Below are 24,625 nucleotides of genomic sequence, written 5' to 3'. Positions count from 1 at the left end.
GACTTTTCTTTTGTTTTCGCCATAGCTGAGTAACTCACTCAGTAAAGCTGTTCACCGCAGAAACAGAGTGGAGACTACAGTTGCAAACTCAATCCTCAGTCTACGTCATTAGCCAGCTATGACTAGGAATCTGCAGTGGTGGGATGCTACTAGCCTCTTCCCCCAGCCTACAGTCGGCATTAGCCATTGCACTCTTCAGAAACTGAGACTGACCAGTCAACAAGATATGGTATGAACCTAGAAGTGGTATATGCCTACTCAATGTTATCTACATCAAAGTTGTTTGTTATACTGATGGTAAAGGTGAGCTTTTTGCCACCCAGAACCACATTTGTCATTCATTGATGAAACTAAATAAACTCAAAATTGAGCCCCTGAAAATAACAGCTTACATAAATACAATGAATGTCATAATGAGAACCTTATGGTTTGTTTATTTGTTGATTTAATAAAGCTTATTGCTAAGAAAGGGGGAGTAAGATGTTTTAATATCAGGCTACAGTGATGTAGCAATTCCAAAAAATGCATGTTGATGTCCCCTTCAAAGAGTGTTCTGTAAGTGTTTTGGATTTCTGTAAGACCTCCACTCCTGAAGCATTTGTATCTTAGTTTCTGCTATGGATTTTGGCGAGCGGACAAGGGCACTGGAGGAGTGTACACATCTCAGCTCCTGGAGCCTCATTTATAGAATGGACTTACGCAGAAAACCATGTATAAGTAGTTATTTATAAAACCTTACTTTGACGTGGAAATGATTTTATCTCTACAAGTGATTTTCCTGCTGGTTACAGAGGGGTATTGTAGTTTGCGTCCAAGCCTGTGGTGAACTTTGCATTAGCTTTATGAACAATTTGATAGGAATTATCAATTAAAGGTGTGAAGAATTAATTGACAGGCGCAAGGTGTTTTGAATTAAAAACAGGATGCGATAGTGTGTCAAATTAGGAAAAAGTAACCATGGCTGTTCTTGCGTTATTGGAAGACATTGAAAACCATGCATTTAGAAGGAAGAGAGTTTTCAGAGGCTGGAATGACTTTTTTGCGCATGATGATCTTCCAAAAAGTTTGCGTTTCTGTTTTGGTCCATGTTTATTCCTGACTAAAGCTTCATTTGTGTTAGCATTATATAAGGGGAAACCGCTGATTGTACGGCACGTTCAGGTGCCGTCAATTTTAAGTTAATTTGAGATTTATAGATCACAGGTGTGTAAGTTTCAAATGGGCTTCTTAGAACCTGCGTAAGCAAGGTTTTTTATGCTCGGTATCTTTTATGGATCGAACGTAAGCACACCGTCGGAAATGATCTTAAGACTAAGTATAAATCTAAGAACGTTTTTATAAATGAGGCCCCTTAAGACTAAATTCAAGTATAAATCTGAGAACATTTTTATAAATGAGGCCCCGGTTCTACTTGGAGGCGCTGGCAGTAGTGGAAACCGCCGATTAATAATTTGGAAGGGAATAGAATGAGAGGAGGGAGAAAAATGCCATTAACGGAGTAAGTTGTGGTACAGTAATAGTTATATTCCAGAGTTATATAACATTATCCGTAGGAAATACTAAAACAAAAACAAAAAAACTACATGAGCTCAGATTTTTGTATAGCACAAAATACAAGGACAATACAAGCACCCACTATTGTTGTGATTCCTTTTTAAATGATATGATTTATTAGAAAACATAGTTAAATACACACTCCAGAAATAAACATGATTAAAGATTAAATCCATAGTATAATATAAAGTGTTGAAAGTGATAAAGTTATAAAGTGCATGACCAATCCACAAAATTCACATGTCCAATTCACGAAGAACACAAAAAGAAAATATTCAACTCAGCATATATTTCAAATAGCACATAAACACATGCTTCATGGCTTATTGGAGGGACAGAAGACGTGTGAGCTGGTCCAAGGTGGTTCTCAGCTCCAAAGCAGTGCACAGGAAAGGTTATCGCATAGTTTTGTCGGTGGTGCTCAGCAGTGATGCAGTTGATTCCGAAGACGCATTGGGTGATGTGGTGCTCGTGGTTGGGGTTGTCCTTTTCCTGCTATCCACAGTCGCCATGGCTCTTTGTGTCCAGGGGTCTGAGGGCTTGGAGCAGATTGAGAGTCCTCTAATGGTGAAAAAGCTGAAAGGACAAAAGAAAAATAAAAGAATGCATCATTATAATTGAGCAACATATTCCTTTTCAATGGGAAATTCATTTCAAATGACTTTGCTCTGGTATCCATTTTCTCATTAATTCAGTCTGTCTTGTGTGTGCACCAAGCAAACACAACTCATTTTTATGGCTTTCATGGAGCACTGCACGGATCAATAATTGATATAAAGAGAAGTTATAACAGCACATGCTCATCTGTGGATAGGAGTCAATGTGCACTTGCAATTTCATGGTTGAATGTAAACACCAACAACTATTGTGTGGATGTCTTAGTGGATAAAACAAAAGCCTAATCCTGGCTGTTATTTCCAGGAATATTTGACATATCCATGTTCTTTTGAATTTCTGTGATCATTATTATCTGTTACTATGTCCACATATCATAATGCCGGTTATTCTCAAGAAAATAGCCGCACTTACTCATGACCAGACATGTGAGATGGACTATATTTGTGTGTGTGTGTGTGTGTGTGTTGTGTATGTTAAAATGTGTCAGTATTGATTAGCCTACTTACACCACTGCATCCACGGGACAAAATCCTTTCTTCTGTATGCGATAGTGATCAACCAGGCCCACACGGATTTTTGTATTTGTTGTTGTCAAACAACATGTATGCGCCTGTTCAATTGCTGTTAAAATCAGAAAAATGGCATTTTACATCAAAATGTACAAACTTTAAAAAGGCTCAGTGATATTCTTATTTATTTTACTTTGTACAGTCTGTTGAACTGGAAATTAAGTCGCCCTCCCATGACAGTACAACAAAACAATGGATGGTTGTTGTTTTTAGGAAAATTGATATTTCTATATATTATTAATCGTATATTAAGATTGCATATTGTAATGCCCAGACCCACTATGATACACAATTTGTTGTCTAGATTTTCAAACCCAGTTTTTCATTTTGCAGATGTATTTATGTGGAGCCCTATATACCCGATTCAGCTTGCTCTTTGCTCCTTTCCTGGCAATGACCCCTCTGGGATTCTGGTTCATTCCATTTCCTCGCCAACCCTGTACACCGTCTCTCTGAGCCACACATGAATGATTGCCAGTGTTAGAAAGAACGTTTCTCACCTTGCCCAGGGGCAGGGGACGGCAGCAGTACAGCGAGGCACAGGAACGCAGCAGCGAGGGTCGTCATCTTCTCTTTTGGCTTTCTGATTTCTGACTTTCATCAGACCACCGGCATCGCTTTTTAAATGCTCACTGTACCTTGCAAAGAGTGGAAAAAGGGGTTGCATTTCCTCCAAAAAGACCCCCTACGCCCGAGCCCTCACCACAAGCCTTAGTGACTTCATTACCACAGGTTAAAGTGGGCGGGGCCACAGGTTCTGTTCCAGTGATGAAGACACTGACACAAAATGACTGTTGTGGCTGCACCCTTGAACAGCCTCTGAAAAGCAAATGGAGGTTTTATTTAATGAACGTAAAAGTTCATTTGTACTTCTTTATCTGAAATACAACCAGATAACAAAGAACACTTTATATTCAGCTATGAAAAAATTACTAAATAAGTATATATCTAAAATAACTTTATTTACAAATTACATTTCCAATTCATAAAATGGTGAGTTTCTGAATACTTGTACAATAAAACCTAGCTTGATAAAAGTTCATGAAGCCATTTACTCGAGTCAATGTATAGTGTTGCACACCACCAACAAAAAGCACTGGCGCTCGGTAAATGAAACATAGCACGCAGTACACATACACAGCTGCAACATATGGACATGTTAACACCATGCTTCTGTACAGACAGCGTAACTGAAACCCATCATGATAACACATTGTAGTGGTTGTTGGGGGTATACGGCAGTCAGTTGTAAATGTAATTTCCTCTTCTGACCGACAGACAGAAAGAGTTGAGACCCCGGCTATCACACCCCCTGATTAGTAGTGCCTGTGGTCAGTTGTACAGCCAGCGGAAAGCAGGCGTGGGGGGTTTTGCTAGCAAATGGAAGAAGCTGTACAAGTTTCCTTTATGTGCGCAGAGCATAAGAGTAACTCCCATTCAAGACATAAAATTTGCATGGCTTGTTTCCTGCACATACCCCATAGTTAGTCTTAATTGGCCATATTGAAATACTGGGTAATTTCCTCATCCAGTCTGTCTTAATGTTCCAACGAAATTGGGCAGAGATAAAGTAGATGCTCTTAGCAACAGAAACCTTTAGCATGAACCTGTGGCATTTTCATAATCATTACAAGCTGTCTGTTGAAACGTACTTATGTAAGGGTGACTGTAAGATCATTGAATTTCTGGTAATTGTTTCTTGTATTCTTAAAGGGTGTCAACTTTACAAGATTACCCATGATATCACAATGAGCACACACGTGTGCACACACACACGCATACTCATAAAGCGACTGACTCATTAAAAAGGGGTTTATTAATAGCAACAGCAGGTTGAGGTAGGTGTGAGAAACAGAAAGTGAAGCATAAAATCACACCCAAAAACGTGGGCCACTGACAAAGAGAAAACTTTTCCCCCACAAATCACATGACGGCAGCCTACAGTTAGGTCAAGTATTGCTCCCCCAATTAACATCCACTTAGCGGAACTCTTCAGCATCATCTTTCTTCTTCGGCTTCTTAGTTTATGGCGTTGTGAGTAATTTTGTGAAATCAGGACATATAATACTACCCTCTTAACCTGTATGCTAGTATTTTTTAAATATATTTTGAGTCCCTGGGTGGGTAGTACTGATGCTTCACAGCAAGAAGGTCCCTGGTTTAAAAGCCAGCTGAGGCCTTTCTGTGTGGACTTTGTATGTTCTCCGCCTGTCCACAGGGTTTTTTTTCCCTACAGTCCATAGACATGTATTGTTAGGTTAACTGGAGAGTCTAAATTGCCCCTAGGTATGAATATCTGAGTGAATCGGGTGCGTGCCCTGCGATGGGCTGGCAACCTGTCCAGGGTGTATTCCTGCCTCTCACCAAATACAAGCTGGGATAGGCTCCAGCACCCCCCGTGACCCTGACCAGAAATAAGTGAATTAGATAATGGATGGATTTTATTCCTTGTGAGATTGAGCTATTAAAAAATATTTCTTGCAGTGAGGAACTTTTCAAAATCATAATCTGGAAAAAAGATGATATATCCCTCTTTCCCTCATATCAATTCATTGCAGTCAGTGTCTTTTTCACCACTGGGCATGAGTATAATCTACATGCAGAGAGTCATAATATTAATAAATCTCACTCTCTACCTTCAAAGGGTACTTCCATAAAAGCATTTCATTTCACAGGGGGGAAGTGGGCTACTTCATACTTACATTTTATACTTACAAATTCTTGTATTTATGTGTTACACAACCCAAATAATGAAAATAATAATACTTTTGTGTTCTGAAGACTTTGCTGGCCATGAATCACAGCCCAAAATTGAGCATCGCCATGCATAAATATAACACAGCAAAGAGGCATAAAGAATAAGTGGAGACAGCTGTGTGGGGCCAAATGGCACTTGACATCCCTAAAGTGGTGTTACTGTAGGCTGCCATCTTGTTCAAATTGGAAACCTCACACAACACAAGCAGCATGGTCAAAGCATGGTCAAAGTGAAGGACACCATGAGCACAAGATTGTACAGTATTAGTGCGTTGCGGGGATATGCATCTAAAATGGTGAGCCAGAGCTACAGAAGGCAATTGCCTTCTCCATGAATTTTCAGGCAGACATATTCATTCAAGTAAATCGAATCTGATGAAAAACACCTTTTCAACATATAAAAAAAGTTACTCACACATAGCCTTCAAAGCACTGTCGATAAGTCATTAATTAATTACATGAAACAATATAAGCTATCTTAGCTCACACAAATTAAACAAGCTATATCCCAAAGCAATGCTTCCTAAACTGTTTCAAATAACTAGGTTTTGCTCTTGGACCCTTGGCAACAGAGCCCATTAGAGAACAAGATTTAACATTTAACTTAATATTTCTTTTATAACAAACCTTGGCTAAAATTTAAATATTTAGACAAAAGAAAATGTATTTTAATATCTAAGTAAATTTTAATAAATATGTAATTAAATATGTATCCTATATCTTAAATCACTGTTTGTAAACTAAATATTCAGCTAAATCTAAATCTTTTCATTTAAATCTTTTTTTAGTCCCATCCCTTAATGACTGGCATCCAATGGAGGGAGGTGGTGAAATGGCTGGTCAGGTCACGACACAGGGAGATAGGGGAATTCCGGAATGTACTGGTCTTTATTTAAATGCATAGAGAGAGAGTGCAATCATTCAGAAATGAAACAAAATGTCTTCGCCTTTTACCTTCATGGGATCCAGGTAAAAAAAAAATTATAAATTAATACAACAAACTAAAATAACAAAGACAAAATAAACAAACAGCCCAAAAGCAGCTTTCCAGCTCCTTAGTTGGTGCAGCTCTCTTTTGACTTTCAATTTCCCGGATCACAGCCCCAACTGGGAGAGAGCACACTTTAAATACCAGGACTAATTGGTAAAGCACTCCAGGTCCGTGTGCCCTCTTAACCAGTGTCCTTCGATTGCCCTGAACCTCTCCCACAAACCGAGCCATACCAATGCTTGCTTTAGAGGGGGTAACAGGGAAATTGGAAGTACTAAAGAAGACTATGACAGGACTCCCTTGACTAAGTGATTCTATCAGAGTGGAACTCACCTGGATAACAAAGGATAAGCACAAAAAAGAACTTTACAGTTCAAAATATGTTCACTATTAAAATAATGATTACATTTATGCGCACACATCTGACTTAAAAATACAATTACAAACATGGTTATGTTTCACGTATAAACATTTTCTAGCCTGCTATGACAGAACGAACATTTTCAAGATTCTGCATTGAGGCCTAACTGGATATAGTAATATACTGTAATATACAATTTATTTCAATTTCTGAAACCTATTATAAATGCCTGAACTGCAGTATTGTAAGCTGAGAAAATGATCACACAGCACAACTACCAATGGCCTATTGTAAAGATCTTAAAACATGCCAAATTTCCTTGACAAAATCTCATAGTGAAGTTTGGCAGCAGTGTGACTTTTGACCTAGTGCTACGTTGAGACCCTGTGGAGCTGTAAAAGCCCAGTTTGTACTGCTGTTGAATGTCGGCTTATCATTTGGTGTATGTTCCTGTACCTGTTTTTACGTGTGAAGCAGGAAATAGCTTTCTGTGGCTGTGACACTACCCTCCTTGCAAGGTAGAGTAGATTATGAGGTGAAATCTCATTGCAGCTATAGTGCCACTGCTACAGAATGCAGTGTGCATGCTGGAAATTTCTTAAGTCACTGTGTTACATGATAGAGAGGATAGCATAAGTGTTGGTTCTGTGGTTAGTGTACAATCTATGCTTCTGCTTTACCATTTAAACCTAACTAATCTGTGCCACTGGTATTTTACCATGTCTTAATACTTTCTTTTTTTTAAGAAATTGCCATCACTGGATTTCCGGAGTAACTCAATTAGTATAGCTGTTCAACACAAATATAGAATGGGGCCAGCAGTCAGGAACTCAGTCCTCACTGCTATGTTCACTAGCAGTCTATAATTAGGAATCTGCAGTGATGGGACACAGCTAGTTCCTTCCTCCCTCCTACATCAGCACTAGGTCTCGTGTAGCACTCCTCAGAAGTACAGACCAGACAATAAGATATGGCATGAACCTGAAAGTAGTGTATGTCTACTCACATTATCTATATAAAGTTATTTATTATCATGATGACAAATGTGAGCTTCATGCCAACACGAGCCACATTTTTAATTTACAAAACTAATTAAACTCAAAATTAGACAAAGGGTACTTCTTAGAAGTGCTAGAAAGCCAAATAAGTAGAGGCCAAAGACAGTGAGCCCCTGAAAAGAACAGCTTACATAAAAATAATGTTATAATGAGAACCCTATGGGTTGATTACTGGTCAATTTAATAAGGCTCACTGCTACAAAATAAGAGTAAGATATTTATTTAAAAATCTGACAACAGCAATGTAAGTAACAATTCAAATCAACAAAGGGTTTAATTTCTTTAATAAGTTTATGTTGGTGTCACCTTCAAACTCAGGGACATTTTTGAGTTCTAAATGACCTCCAATCCTGATGCATGCATTTGTATCTTAGTTTCTGCTGTAGGCTTTTGGCATGTGGACAAGTGCATTGGAGGAGTTTACACATATCAACTGCTGCTTGGAGGCAGTTGATCGAAGTGAAAACTGGCGATTAGAAATTTGGAAGGGAATAAAATGGAAGGGGGTTGAAAATGATATTAGCAGAGTAAGTGGTTATTATATTCCAGAAATTTAGAACATTATCTGTAGGTACTTATGAGATTAATGTTTTACATTATTATTTTTTGTTTGTTTTCTTTTAAATTTATTCAAGTCATGCTATGCCAAAAAACGCCTTAAAGTGCTCAACTTTTTGTAAAGCACAGAACACAAGGACAACCTATTGTTGTGATTTCCTTTCTGAAAATATATGATTTATTAGAATACATAGTCAAATACATTCTCCGAAATTATTAAACACAGAAAAGATGGAATCCATTATGCAATATAAAGTGTTGAAAGTAATGTTTCAGAAAAAAATGAAGAATAGCATACAAGCACAGGGTTCATGACTTATCGGAGAGACAGAAGACCTGAATTGGTTCAAGGCAATTCTCAGCTCCAAAGCAGTGCAAAGGTACATTTTTTTGGGGTGGATGGGGTGATGTGGTGTCCATGGTCAGGGCTGTCCTCAGTGCTGTAGTGGTAAAAACAAAAATTTGGGTAAAGTCTTGACCCCCTCCCCCCCCATTTCTACCAAGTAAGAAAGGTGGTTTCCAGCTATATGACAGTCAAAGTAGGTGGATTGGATTTAAATGTATTGGTTCACACTGAGGCCATGCTGTCTGTTATACCAAGAAAAATATGACATGTATGCTTAAGGAGTTCCATCCATTATCTATACCCATTTATCCTGGGCAGGGTTGCATGGGGTGCTGGAGCTTATCCCAGCATGCATTGGGCAAGAGGCAGGAATGCAACCTGGATAAGCCACCAATCTATCACAGGGCACACACCATTCACTCACATATTGATTCCTATGGGCAAATTAGCCTCCAATTAGTCTACCTGCATGTCTTTGGACTGAGGGAGGAAACCGGAGTACCCAGAGGAAACCCATGTGGACATGGGCAGAACATGCAAACTCCACACAGTGAGAATAGAATGATTGGCTTAAACAATTGTAATGGGCGCAAGCAGGTTTATGCTGCCTTGCTGGAAATGTTTCACTGAATTTGATTGCTCTCGCCTGTGTCTGTCTGCGTGACTCTGGCTGGACTCTGGGAGAACTTGTTCAAATGGGGGCTATCTGAGGGCAAATCAAAAAGTGATAAACAGATGGAGCATAGCAGGGGCCAGGCTGGGATCCGAACCCAGGACCATTTTGCTGTGATGCGACAGTGCTACCCATGCCACCACCATGCCACCCTTAGTAAAGGTGTTGAGTTTACTAAATGCAGACTGTAACTTCATGAAAAAAATGCAACAATATGAATGGTTAATCAATGCTCTTAAACAGAGTATAGGGGAGTAAACGCTCTGCCTCGTTTTAAAAAGGTGGATAAACAGCGTTTACCCGTCACTACAAACGCGTTGGGTGATGCGGTGCTCGTGGTCGGGGTTCTCCTTCTCCTGTTATCCACAGTTGCCATGGCTCTTTGTGTCCAGGGGTCTGAGGGCTTGGAGCAGATTGAGAGTCCTCTAACGGTGAAAAAGCTGAAAGGACAAAAGAAAAATAAAAGGGGGGGTTTGAGGGGTTGGAACATAATGCAATTCCTCTAACTGTGGTGAAGCTGAAAGAAGAAAAAGAAAAAGAAGGAATACGTAAGGCTCGTTGTTTTCAGTTTTTACTGTTTTTAACCAAAAAAATAGCCATATTTCTTAAAAGTAGATGATCCTTTTAAACTGATTTTCACCCAAATTGTATGCTTCCACGCATCAAAATGTGTTTCCTGTTTGCCTGAGAATATGTAAACAGTGTCGTCTAGTTGTTAAATTTACGCTTTGTCAAGCCCAAGTCCCACTCTTAATTTCTGTTGCTAATTCTGTCAAGCTTTCACTTCGAAAAGCAAGTTTCAATAGAAAACCAAGTGAGAGGACCCGTCAGTTATATTCACTTGTATTTTAACAAACTATCATATTGAACACATACTACCCCTTGTTAATTAAGCAACTCCTGGTTACGTTACAGTGCACTGCTTTTAATTAATTTCACGGTAATCTTGAAATGAATTGCTTTATTTTCCTGACTAAGTAACCTAACGGAGGCTACACTTACCATTTTCGATCAATGCTTACTGTACTGTACCAACTGACTCCGTATGCATGTAACTAACTAAATGCTTCCTGGTAATCCAGTCAAATAAATTGTTGTGTCATCTTTATTTCTCTTTGTGTTCCCACCTCCTTAGGGCTCAGAGTTGTGTGGACTACTTTTCTTGCAATGTCACATTACAATGAACTTATGGACTGCATTTATATAGACTGCAACTTATTACATTAAGTAGGCTAGCCTAATGTTAATGATGCTCCATAGTCAAGGTTGCCAGATGCCTCTTTCATTCTCCTGTCATTGAGTCAAACACCGGTTTTTGAAACCGTTTTCACAGGTGTGAATTAGGCAACAACTCAACATTAAAATGGCGGAGTCTGTCAAGGGTAACTGGCAGAGTCCGTTGAGGAGTTAATGTCCTCAAAGAAGGCAATCATTCGAAACAAAAGATTGGCCAAGATCTTAAAGGAAGTATCTCCATGGTCATTGGCAATAATTGCTATGCACAACAATTGCTATGCACTCTGATAGGTGATTCATCTGGCCAATCAAGAGGCCAACAAAGGGTCAATTGAGCATAGAGGACAGCTCGGAACAAGCTTCCAGATATAGAAAGTAGCGAGAAAAGGTTATTTGGAATTTCACCTGGATTTTTACATATTCAAAATAAATACCAATAAATTCCTGGATTTTTTTTTTTCTTTTGAAAATTAAAAACCAATATCAATTACCTTTAAGAATACATCATTAAAATTGAGTCAACATAATCCATTTCAATGGGAAATTCACTTCAAATGACTTCTGTTCTGGTATCCATTTTTCATTAATTCAGTCTTCATGTTTGCTCCAAGCAAACGCAGCTCATTTTTATGGCTTTCATGGAGCACTGCATAGATCGATAATTTATGTAAGGAGTTAAAACAGCACATGCTCATCTGTGGACATGAAGCAGTGAGTAGGGGAGAGTCATAAATGTAACACGGTCAATAACTGTTTGTACACTGCTGCTATGGTAGCCATTTCAGGTTTATACATGTGCAATTCAGACCTCTACTGTGTGCCAACAGAACAGAGAAATTTGACAACCTTTGTGGGAAATATGTCTAAAAAACTGTTTTTGAGCAAGGTAAGTAAAAATCTATGAGGCGTCCATTGGCTTGATTGTCATGCATATTGATTTACTTCACACGCGTTTTGGTTTGATATACACATGTATGGATGAATAATTTGCACACATATTGGTTTGTTATTTATACATTTTTTGGTTTGATTGTCACAAACATTGATTTGCTTCACATATATATAGGTTTGCTATAAGCATGTGTTGGTTTGTCATTCACACATATATTGGTTTCCTATTTACACATCTATTAGTTTGATCGTTATACTATTGTACTATATACTATATATATTGTTTTGCTTCACATTCATATACGTATGTATTGATTTGTCATTCATGCACTTATTGGTTTTCTATGTACAGTTATATTAGTTTATCTGTCATGTTCATTGGTTTGCTTCACATTCATATTGCATTAATATAGCCCTGTGTTGGTAAGTCACTTGCGCATATGTTGGTTTATTTAGCCTAGGCATTTATTCGTTTATTTTCATTTAAATTTGTTTGGTATGCATATGTATGGAGTGTTGTAAAAAAACACCAATAAAAAAAATCAATATATGCACAAATGACTTTCCAACACACGCTTATAGCAAACTAATACTGTATATATGTGAAGCAAACCAATGTTTGTGACAATCAAACCAATAAATTTGTATACAAGTATCAATGTAAATCCAATATATATGTAAACAACAAACCAATATATGCGCAAATTATTAATCCATACATGCATACATCAAACCAATGTGTGTCGGGGGGGACGTCTCTTGACGTCCCAGGAGACTGGTCCTGGGAGGGGGTGACAAACAAAACGGGACTCAAAAACACAGGACAGAACTGGCAAACCAAAGACTCAGGGCTGGGACAAGACAAGACAGGACCTGGGACGACGACAAGGAACAGAATTCGCAGGGCAGGACAGAACACTGGACTGGACGAAGACATGGCAGAAACACGGACTGGACTATGGCGCGGCAGAAACACCGGACTGGACAGAGACGTGGCAGAAACACTGGACTGGACAGAGACGCGACACAACCACCGGACTGGACAGAGACGCGACACAACCACCGGACTGGACAGAGACGCGACACAACCACCGGACTGGACAACGGGCGGAGCAGGCGGAGGCCCCTCCGGGACAACGGGCGGGGGAGGAGGTGGCCTCTCCTGGACTTGAGGCGGAGCAGGCAGCCTCTCCGGGGCTCGGGGCGAAGCAGGAGGCTTCTCCGGGGCTCGGGGCGAAGCAGGAGGCTTCTCCGTATGCTCCTGGATATAAGTCTCCAAGCAGAGGGCCGACGCCATGAGGGCCTCGAGGTCCGAGGATTGGTCCAGCCCGAAGGAGATTAGCCCACCCTGAAGGGTGTCCCTCAGGCCATGCTGGAAAAACACGCACAGGTCCTCCTGGCACCATCCACTTAGTGGGGCGAGAGCACGAAACTCGGTCGCATATTCAGTCAAAGTACGTGACCCCTGGCGTAAGCCCACTAGCCTTTCCCCTGCCTCCAGCTCGGATGCGGGGATCTGTTCCACGGCAGGGCCGAAACCAGAGGCCCCCCCAGCGACCACCGGCTTGCTCCAGACCGATGGCATGCTCAACAAAAAAAACCAAAAACCCCGGGGAGAGAGAAAAGGAAAAGGGGAGAGAAAAAAAAAAACCTCTGCTGGGTCCAGTACTGGCTGGATCCTTCGGTCAGAGGTACTGGGGGGTTAGGACCCAAACGCAGAGTGAGGGGGAAAACACAAAACTCCAAACGGTAAATAGAAACAAAGACTTTACTTAACAAGACAGGAACTAAAGCAGGGAACAAAAGGCCTTGCAGGGCAACTCTCAAAAAAACAAAGAAAACTGCAAAACACAGAAAACAAAGAAAAGCCAAGAATCCAAAAACACGTAAAAGCGGAACGTGGGCGGAGACATACAGGGAGCTACTCTCAGGAGGAAACACGCAGGACAGAAAAAACACAAGCAGAAGCACACACAACCAAAAGGATCCAGCACCTGAGTCAAGGAAGAAGGGAACTTAAATAGACCAGACACTGACGAGACACAGACAAACCAATACAGACATAAATGACAAACCAACAGAAGCGTCAATGAAAAACCAATACATACACATATCAAACCAATATATATGCCAAGCAACAAATATTTGTACACTATATGGATTTTTCCTAAGTGGCACCCCATAAAATTCTGTTCAGGAAGTCATTTTTGAATATAAGGCATATTTTTATTAACAATAAGTGAAATCATAAATAATTTAAAGTACTCATCTGTCCTTGAAAAGATAGTATGGTTTTTGAGCCAATTTTAGCTCAAAAACCAAATATATATAACTCAAAAGTTTAGCTCTAAAACCAAAAAAACATGATGACCCCATCTGTATAGATGTATGCAGCCTCTGAGTTGCTATAACAAATAACATGCATTTTTGCTGTTATATTTTTACAGAATGCCATCCAAAGAGAAAATGAGATGGTTGGTATCCAGTGAGGTCATGGAGAGGGCTCGAGATTTGGAGATTATGGATAGGGGATGGTGTTGAAAACCATCTACAAGTAGTGTCCTTTTGGAGGAGACTAGGAATTTGAAATGGTGTTTAATATATGTAAAAACTTTGAAAAAGCTTACCTGGGTGTTAAGAAACAAACAAAAGCATCTTTCCTCATCTATTTGGACATTGCCATAACACACTTTATGGTAAGTTATGAAGCTGCTTGTGCATTAATGTTTGTGCATCTTTCTTCATGAATAAAGCCCCATGCTTTATAATCTGAGCTGGTCTTACATTACCATTTGAAACATGTTTGCTTGATTAACATTAGTATGTGCAGAAAAAATCTGCATACGAGCATTGGGTTTCCATTGTTACTAGTATTACACCCCTTTGTTACAATTATACCGACTTGGTTGCATGAATGTAACATTTGACTGCTTGTACTTCGGTTTAAATTATATCCGACTAGATTGCGTTATGAGCGTATTGAAATGGGTAATGACTACTGCCATGTCAAAGCTGTCTGAAGTAAAATTTCATAGTGCTAGGCTAAATATCTAAATAGTATGAGTACAATTCGGAAACTGTTACAACTGTTACCTACCGACTCTCCCCTACTTGCAATTTCATGGTGGGATGTAAACACCAACACCTATTTTGTGAAAATGTCTTGGAGGGTCCAGCAAAAGCCTAATCCTGGCTGTTATTTCCAGGAACATACAGCATTATCCATGTTTTCTTGAACTTCAGTTATCATTATTACTATGTCCACATATTATAATGCCAGATATTCCCAAGAAAATACCTGCACTTACTCATGACCAGACATGTGAGATGTACTATATATATGCTAAAATTAGTCAGTATTGATTGGCCTACTTACACCACTGCATCCACGGGACACAATCCTTTCTTCTGTATGCGATAGCGATCAACCAGGCTCACGCGGATTTTTGTATTTGTTGTTGTCAAACAACATTCATGCGCACGTTGAATTGCTGTTAAAATCAGAAAAATGGCATTTTACATCAAAATGTACAAACTTTAAAAAGGTGATTCTGATTTATTTTACTCTGTACAGTCTTTTGAACTGGAAATTAAGTCGCCCTCCCATGACAGTACAACAAAACAATGCATGGCTGTTGTTTTTAGGAAAATTGATATTTTTATATATTGTTAATCGTATATTAAGATTGCATATTGTAATGCCCAGACCCACTATGATACACAATTTGTTGTCTAGATTTTCAAACCCAGTTTTTCATTTTGCAGATATATTTATATGGAGCCCTATATACCTGGTTCAGCTCGCTCTTTGCTCCTTTCCTGGCAATGACCCCTCTGGGATTCTGGTTCATTCCATTTCCTCACCATTGCCTGTACACCGTCTCTCTGAGCCACACATGAATGATTGCCAGTGTTAGAAAGAACGTTTCTCACCTTGCCCAGGGGCAGGGGACGGCAGCAGTACAGCGAGGCACAGGAACGCAGCAGCGAGGGTCCTCATCTTCTCTTTTGGCTTTCTGATTTCTGACTTTCATCGGACCACCAGCATCGCTTTTTAAATGCTCACTGTACCTTGCAAAGTCACATTTCCTCTAAAAGACCCCCCCCCCCCCATGCCCAAGCCCCAAGCCACCAATACAAGCCTTAGTAACTTCATTACCAAAGGCCAAAGTGGGCAGGGCCACAGGTTCTGTGATAAAGACAAACACAAAATGACAACTGTGTCTGTACCCATATTTGTTCAAATTCATACGTACTTCTTTATCTGAAATAAAGGCAGATAACAAAGAACATTTAATATTCAACTGTGAAAGAATTACAAAAGTATGTATCCAAAATAGCAGATTACATTTTCCAGTTCAATTTCAGAATGTAAAACACATACTATAAAACCTGACGTGATAAAAGTTTGTAAAGCCATTCACTGGACTACACTTGGTATAGTGCTACACACCACCATCAAACGCACTGGTGCTTGATAAATATGTAGCCCTCCTAATGCACATCAAGACACTAAGAGGCCATTTCCTGAGTTCACTTAGTATAAAGTAATACTGACAGGTCCCCAATATATTAAAATAAATCAGTTAAGAATTACTAGCTAGCAGTGAATGAAGATGCTATTTGCTTTAAAAAAAAACACAATTTATTGGTAAATTAAAAATAATAATAATAATAATAATTATAATAATAATAAAGGTGTTGACCACTAGACTGAGTGTAATTAACAGTTTTGTTCTCAAATTAGAAGGTATTATTTTCATAAACAACCCAACTTAAACTGCTGCAGTACTCAACGTGACTGAATACTTTTTAAACAAATTACTGCATAGAAAGTAAATAATACAATTCTCAAATAAACCTTTGTAACCAAATCATCAGTAACGGCGACCCCTACTGGGCAATTCTCGTTAACCACCAGTTTCTAAAACAAATTAAAACAGTATGTAGGCTATATTTACACTATTATTGCTCTGCAAAGCCTTCAAAATGGTATGTTTCAAGTCACATATGTTTTCTTCACCCTTTACCTTTAAAGGAATACAAAGCACAGAAAAAAATGCACAATATAAAGTACAAAAGCCGGCACTGGAAAATTATGCTCTCCACCCAAATAAAATAAAACCCCCGCTGCAGGCCTGATGGTGGTAAACACTTACCCGGCGCTAGCACAGGTCACAATTCGATCACTAGCTATTTTACAGTAACAATAAAAAACTCTAATGCACTCTATTAAAAAGCGCAGACTTTTTACTGGTAGTTGTAGAGTAAGACACTGTTATCTACCCTCAAACTTACTATTTTACTGGAAAATTTTCACCGTAGTGTTTTCCATGAGTACCTCTCTTTTCTCTGCCCTCTGGCATCGATACCTCGATCTCTCACGGTCATCCTTATCTCCCCAGTCATTGCCCCACCCCATAACCAATGAGGATGGATAAATTACGGAGTGACAATTATTATTAGTTATACTAATCAAAGAGTAGAAAAAGCCATGCAGCTATACTATTAGATTTTGTTGTCACGTGTAACACAAGTGCATTTCACAGCAATACTATACTAATACTATAGCTATACTATCCATACAATGTATCCAATATTAAAGTGCACGACCCTGGGGCAGGCTCACCATAGCCCTAACGAGTGGGCTTTTACTGTTGGCCTGGAATGCAACATGACTGGGCTACAAATAAAAAACATGTCACAGCACAAATATCAGAAACCATCACAATAACACATGGTCTTGGTTGTTGGGGGCATACAACATATAGTTTTAGAAGAAATTTTCCATTCTAACCAACAGACAAAAAAAGTAGAGACATCATCCAGCACACCCCTTGATTAGTAATGCCTGCAGTCAGTTGTACAGCCAGCAGAAAGCAGGCTTGGGGGTTCTTGCTAGCTAATGGAAGAAGCTGCACAAGCTTCCTTTGTGTATACAACGCAAGACTGCCTCCCATTCAATATTTGCATGGCTTGTTTCCTGTACATACCTCATAGTTAGTCTGATTGAATTGCTGGGTAATTTCTGCATCCATTTGGTCTTAATGTTCCAATATAATGGGTCAGGGAAGAGGCAAATAGTTATCTCGTCTCGTCCACTTCAACATATGATCCTTTGAGCCAGATGTCGGTAGTTTCAATGGAATGAAGATGTCTCAAGACCATGTGGAGGAAAATCTCCTCTTAGGTTTGATGGGTGAGTCGGTGATGGAAGAATTAAGACTAAAAATTATGATTTCTTCTAATAATCTTTTTATTCTCTTTCAATCAATAATCCTGTTCATGTACGTAGGCCTACGGGAGGTCTCCAGTACCATAAAGACACATAGAGAGCTTCCTCGAATTATGTTTTACATCCTTTTTATACAACCAGATCTCCTCCTACCATGATGTATCTTCCCTTTAAAATAACCAATCCCAACCTAGGTCAAACTTATGTTTCACCAGTTAGTTTAACAATAACTATTATATAATCTTCAATTTTAATCACTGACAGATATTTCACTACACACACAGAGGAATGTATATGCATGACTTGAATAACAAGTATTTGTTCTCATAATTAACAATTGTTTAATCTTCCAGTTCCAAAGTACATGCACTTTAAATGCATTCAATACATGCTGAAATCCAAATGAAATATTTAACTCATATACACACCACCATGTTCTAACAGACTATGTTTATATCATTACCGTTGCTGTTAATACTTTGCTTTTCATTCCTGTATTTTAATAGAATATAATCTATGCAATTACTGAATATAGCAAATCAGTTCTTTCTAGGTTGGTGTCCTTTCTCTTCTCTTGCAGCTCAAAGGTCTTTTGCATAAGATTGTTTCCCAACAGAAGTTACTTACAAAATTCCACTAAGTAAATGTTTACATTTTTGCTCCTGCAATCCCAGCAACTGGGGTTCAAAGATTCTCTAGGTAGTATGCATCAGCAGTGTACAAGGAGGCCACTGTCTTTCCTTAGTTACATATTCTTAGACATAACACAGAATACCTGCTGTTCTTCGTTGATCTTCCCATAATCACATACATTTAAATATATTTTTAGTAATATATCTAATATATCAGTACAATCTTTAATAAGAAGAAATTTAAAAACATTAAAAGAATGAAGGAGAAGCATACTTCCACAACCAGAATAGAGATGTACGCCCTAGACGCCACGTACGTCCCCCAGGCTGACTGGAGGACTACGATGTCACTTTCCCTGGTCCCAAGCAACCTCCACTACTTACCCCCTTGCATCACCTTGTACATCATCTAGAAACCAGAGAACAGCTACCACACAGTAAAATGGAGGGATTCGCTGAGCTCACGCACCTCACACCCCAGCAAAAATACAGGCAATGGAGCACAGTGACTGACGAATCAAGCCAACAGTTCACACTCAGTGCTGAACCAGCCCTAAGCCCTAGATGGATTGGACCAACTGAAACTGCCTACAAGGGCACAATAGCCCAATTGTACCCCCTGCAGCAACGGCTCCTCCAGAAAATTTAAGGACAATTAGTGGCTGCAGCCAACACCAAAACTAACTGGCTGATGACTGCTGGTGGCCGTGGGTGGGACTACATAAATGACCGCCCTCAAAAAAACTACAATACCCTGGAGTCTGTGTGCAGGTCAGCACACCTGAGGGAAATCAAGTCCAGTGATTGTCTCAAGGGAGACCTATTTCTTCACCATTGTTAACAAACAGAGGGAGGGAAGTGATGGAAGGAAGCTTGCCTGTGGGCTCTCCTGGTAAACCCTCAATAGCTGGTAAAACCTACTATTTTTGAGTTTTTGTCCACTTACTGACAATTTTTGGAGTTTTTCAAAGGCTTTGTGTTTTCATTGCTGAAGAGACCTTTTTTCCATTAATGCTTTTTTTAATGAAGAAGCTTTTCGAGTTAACCTTTTTTCAACCCTTTTGACTAAATTAAAGGCTTTACTTTTTGAAGCCCTGGTTTTGTGTACTTCTTTACATCTTTTACATTACCCATGCCTGACACCCTGACAACCAACCTCGCATGGTATCGCATATGGTGGAAAATGCGGACATGTCTGGTTTATGTGTTGATGTCAAAAGTATTTACAGAAGACTTCAGCAGTAAGTTATCTAAGCTGTCTATAAGTTAGAAACAACTGTAGAAACAACTCCTAGATGAAACTACTCATTGAGAGCAATAGAGCAGAATGAAACAAATCTGGCTCTCTTGGAGGAACAAAGGAAAGCTAGTGTCTTGAAGGCCCAGGAATTGCAATGGCAAAAAAAGGAAGCCGCCAAAGGACACACAGCAGGTCCCCAACTAATCCATGCCAGTGAGTTCATTCCTAAAATAGGAGTAACGGATGATGTTGAAGTGTATCTTCATGCTTTTGAAACCACTGCAGCCAGATAAAAATGACCCAAAACTCATTCGTATCACAAAAAAATAGCTTCAGCCAGAAACAAAAAATCAGCTGCAATGCTTGAAACCATTGTGGTGGATCGTTATCTATGGGTCTTGCCTTATGAAGCAAAAAGGGTCATCAGCCAAAGCCTGCTGTCCACAGCCACTGAGTTAGTAGAAGCAGTAGAGCAGTATCAGGCCATAGTGGGTATGCTTAATGCTTCCGGGAAGGAACCCGTCAGTTCTCCCCAATACGGCTAGAAGTAGCCCACCCAAAAAAAAGACAAATCCCCCAAACTGGTCACTCCAATGGCCTACATTTCACCAAGAGTGTTCGGAGCCTAACCTGTACAGTGGAAAGGAGTCCTGGACAGTTAACCATGGAAATGCTATTGGTGTGGTGATGTTGGGCACATCACTTGTCAGTGATGAGGCCTTACTTGATTCTGGTAGCATGATCACCCTTGTGCATAACTCTATAGTGGACCCTTCATGCCTGTCCCAAAGTCTCTCCCAGTCTCATGTGTTCACGGAGACACCAGGGAATACCCCACCATTGAGCTAACCTTGACCACCACTCTGGGAACCGCTCAAACAGTGGTTTCAAACGTTCTGCCATTCTTTGGACCCTTGTAACAAGGTCATGTACCCTTTATAACAGGGTCTTTTAAAAGCATGGGTACTCCATCATCTAGGTCACATCACAATAGCATCATGTGATACTGCTTCCCCTCATGGATGGCTGAGGGGAAGCAGGGTCACATTTTTATACTGAAGTGTAAATTTTGAGTGAAAATTTTGATACTGATTCCCGCTCCCGTCTGCTGTCTGTCCTGGCCCCTCGCTGGTGGAATGACCTCCCCGTGATGGTCAGAACCCCAGAGAATCTGACTACCTTCAAAAGCAGACTAAAGACTCATCTCTTCAGGCTGCACCTCTCCCCACCCCTCCCTAGCCTATATTTTAGCTCAATGTACCTAGTTAGGCTAATACGATCACGTTAGTTTTTATTTGGCAGGATTGTTTTTGTCTGATTCTGATTAGGCAAATGTGATTTCAGTGCTAGTTTGGACTTGGCAGGATTGTTTGTTTGTTTGCTGAACAGGTTACTCTACAGGGTTGGAGTCCTGATCTATGTGGTCACTTCTGGCACTATGATGTTTACTTAACTCTAGTATGTTTCTTTTGCACCTCTGCACCTTGAACTAATGCACTTGTTGTACGTCGCTCTGGATAAGAGCGTCTGCTAAATGCCTGTAATGTAATGTAATGTAATGTAATACTGAAGCACATGGTGAACATATTGTTTGAGGTGTGTGTGTGTGTACTTGTGTACATGATGGAGTGTTTACTGAAGTACAATAGGAGACTTGGGGTACATGTAAAATTGCACAGACAAAATATCACAATATGCAAAATATCACAATAGTCAATAGAAACACACTGAAGTCACTGGAAGGGGTCCAAAACTGACCACAGCCTAATCCAGTTTTGTGACAGGAATGGAATAGGTTGTAAAATGAAGCACATAGATCCCTTGATGAAAATAGATGCTTTAACAAAGCAAAATGTACAATAACAAAAGTGGAAGAGGTCTGAATCCTTGAAACTTCTAAATAAAGCAAGTTTCATTTCTTTATGATTCACATTCAAGCTGATTTGATTTGCTCTGATGTGTGCTTTGTTTCATAACATGCAGTGCATAAGTTGTCCACCAGATGGACTCTTTTTGGAAGTTTTACAGGGCTTTGCTGCATTAAACATAAACTTCTCCCACAATGTGCTTAGCGTTAACTAGCCTTGTTCATTCTGTAGAATATTTTGTCTTGTGTCAGAGTAAAATCCATTGAGTTCCTCTCTCTAAGCCAACTCCCTAAGCCAAGGTTGTGCAGGTGCATCCACCGGACTGGACCTGCTGTGAATAGTAGGGAAATGCATTGAAAACATACCCCGTTGTGTAACTGGAGCTCAAAAGGAATTCCATTTTCTGCTTATACTGAAAGGCATAACAGACTGCTTTACCTTACTGCCCCATAGGCTTAAACCTGGGCTGATTAGTCTTGTAAACTGTTGATTACTGTATCAAATTTCTTTCATTTTTCTTGGAACCACATTGTCAATTACCCACTCATAGCTGATGACTGAGGGGAAGCAGTGTCACATGATGCTATTGTGATGTCACCTAGATGATGGAGAACCCATGCTTTTACAAGACTTTTTAAAGGGTACATGACCTTGTTACAAGGATCCAGAGAATGTCAGAAAGTCTGTAACTCAGTAGCCCCAGTGGTTAAGGGAGGTATCGAATCTTTAAAAAAATACAATGTCAAACGAAAGATTCCCCATTGAAGCTGCACAGGTGGGATAGGAGTACAATTTAATCCATCGCATATAGTCTTAAAAATTACTTTATACTATACCAAGTCTTTTTTCAGGGATCAATACTTTTTTCAAAGCTCACAGTGTGAGGCTGGAGCTGGTACACTGGCGAGCCTGTGTGTGGTGTGTACCTACCAGGAATGAGCATACAGGATGGCTGAGTCCTGCACTCAGTCTAAGAAGGCCTGGCCTTGTAGAGTCATGCACAGATCTGGTGCAGCGCATTTCATTTAGTGGAGCAAGACAATTACTTTTATTTCCATCTTAAGATGACTACACTTGTGATGTTGATAATGGTGTGGCCAGGGTGTGAATTACAACTATGTTACAGCCACAGCTATGATGCCTAATTATAGAAATAGCCTACATTATACAGATTTATCAAGGCTTTTTTCTTATAGTTTGATATACCTTACTCACAATAAGCTTGTAAGTTGTCCCGTCTGTTGTGATGGGACATCATTGTGTCATAAGCAGCAGGATGTTAGACTATTACAAATGTATTTATATTCTAGTTTAGTTAGTTCGCTGCAGACAGTAATAACATGTGACAATGATGCTGTCATATTCAGCTTTCAACTGTACTAATCGCAACTTGTGCGAGTCCAATGTGATACTTTACCAGCAAGTTTTCAATCTACTGTACCTTTAATAAGTGAGCTTACTTCATTTAAGTGACGCTTTTTGTTTCAACTGCAAGGTGTGATATTGGTCAGGGTAATTTTTAAGACCCCTTATCAAAGCGGTTCCTTGCTTATTTTCTGTTTGATGATTCTCCTATTAACATAACAATACATGTCTATGTACAGTGGGAAGAAACACGTGGGGACACGTGGGGGAAAAGTTTTCTCTTTGTCAGTCGCCCACGTTTTTAGATGTGTGGTTATGCTTCACTTTCTGTTTCGCACACCTACCTCAACCTACTGTTGCTTTTAATAAACTCCTTTTTAATGAGTCAGTCGCTTTATGAGTGTGCGTGTGTGTGTGCACACGTGTGTGCTCATGTGAATGTGTGTGTGTGCACACGTGTGTGCTCATGTGCATGTGTGTGTGTGCTCATGTGCATGTGTTTGTGTGTGTGTGTGTAAATGTTTGACACTCCCCTTTTAATGAGAAAATGACAAGCAAAACAAATTACCAGAAATTTCAAAGTGATCTTACAGTCACCCTCTCTTACAGTAAGTTACAGTTGCTAAACAGACAGCTTGTAATTACTATGAAAATGCCACAGGTTCATGCTAAAGGTTTCTGTTGCTAAGAGCATCTACTTTATCTCTGCCCAATTTCGTTGGAACATTAACACTGACTGGATGAGGCAATTAAGACTAACTATGGGGTATGTGCAGGAAACAAGCCATGCAAATGTTATGTCTTGAATGGGAGTTACTCTTATGCTCTGCGCACATAAAGGAAACTTGTACAGCTTCTTCCATTTGCTAGCAAAACCCCCCACGCCTGCTTTCCGCTGGCTGTACAACTGACCACAGGCACTACTAATCAGGGGGTGTGATAGCTGGTGTCTCAACTCTTTCTGTCTGTCGGTCAGAAGAGGAAATTACATTTACATCTGACTGCCGTATACCCCCAACAACCACTACCATGTGTTGTCATGATGGGTTTCAGTTCTTAGGTCTGTTACCCTGTCTGTACAGAAGCATGGTGTTAACATGTCCATATGTTGCAGCTGTGTATGTGTACTGCGTGCTATGTTTCATTTACCGAGCGCCAGTGCTTTTTGTTGGTGGTGTGCAACACTATACATTGACTCGAGTAAATGGCTTCATGAACTTTTATCAAGCTAGGTTTTATTGTACAAGTATTCAGAAACTCACCATTTTATGAATTGGAAATGTAATTTGTAAATAAAGTTATTTTAGATATATACTTATTTAGTAATTTTTTCATAGCTGAATATAAAGTGTTCTTTGTTATCTGGTTGTATTTCAGATAAAGAAGTACAAATTAACTTTCACAAACATTTAAAAAACCTCCATTTGCTTTTACAGCGGCTCACACGATTGTCTCACTGCCATCTACAGTACATACACTGCATTACTGCATTAAACGAAAACTTCTCCCACAATGTTCTGAGCATTAAGTTTAGGAAAAAATTTTGTCACAGGTTGAGTGTGAAGCTGCTGCTGGGTGGCTCATCCTGTCAAGGCGCTGTTCCAGAGTACAGCCGGGCCACGAGGTCTGTTCCCAAATCTGGACGCTGTTAACTGTGACCAGTAGCCTCAGAA

General features: G+C 39.7%; 1 protein-coding gene and 1 long non-coding RNA gene across 2 annotated transcripts; both read right to left on the bottom strand.

The window, feature by feature from the left end:
- Positions 1–2,112: 2,112 nt before the first annotated feature.
- On the bottom strand, positions 2,113–13,252 carry LOC135256750 (zinc finger protein 219-like). Its single transcript, XM_064338850.1, has 2 exons — positions 11,281–13,252; positions 2,113–2,215 (listed from the first exon to the last, which is right to left on the bottom strand). The coding sequence occupies exon 1, from the start codon at positions 13,195–13,197 to the stop codon at positions 12,268–12,270; it is 930 nt and encodes a 309-aa protein (XP_064194920.1). The 5' UTR covers positions 13,198–13,252; the 3' UTR covers positions 2,113–2,215; positions 11,281–12,267.
- LOC135256751 (uncharacterized) lies at positions 8,113–15,691 on the bottom strand. Its single transcript, XR_010330515.1, has 4 exons — positions 15,546–15,691; positions 14,989–15,103; positions 9,786–9,925; positions 8,113–8,906 (listed from the first exon to the last, which is right to left on the bottom strand). It is a non-coding gene; the product is annotated as an uncharacterized LOC135256751 (long non-coding RNA).
- Positions 15,692–24,625: the final 8,934 nt, after the last annotated feature.

This window comes from Anguilla rostrata, chromosome 6, assembly GCF_018555375.3.
Source record: "Anguilla rostrata isolate EN2019 chromosome 6, ASM1855537v3, whole genome shotgun sequence".
NCBI lineage: Eukaryota > Metazoa > Chordata > Actinopteri > Anguilliformes > Anguillidae > Anguilla > Anguilla rostrata.
This window is presented reverse-complemented; position numbering and strand designations above follow the sequence as displayed.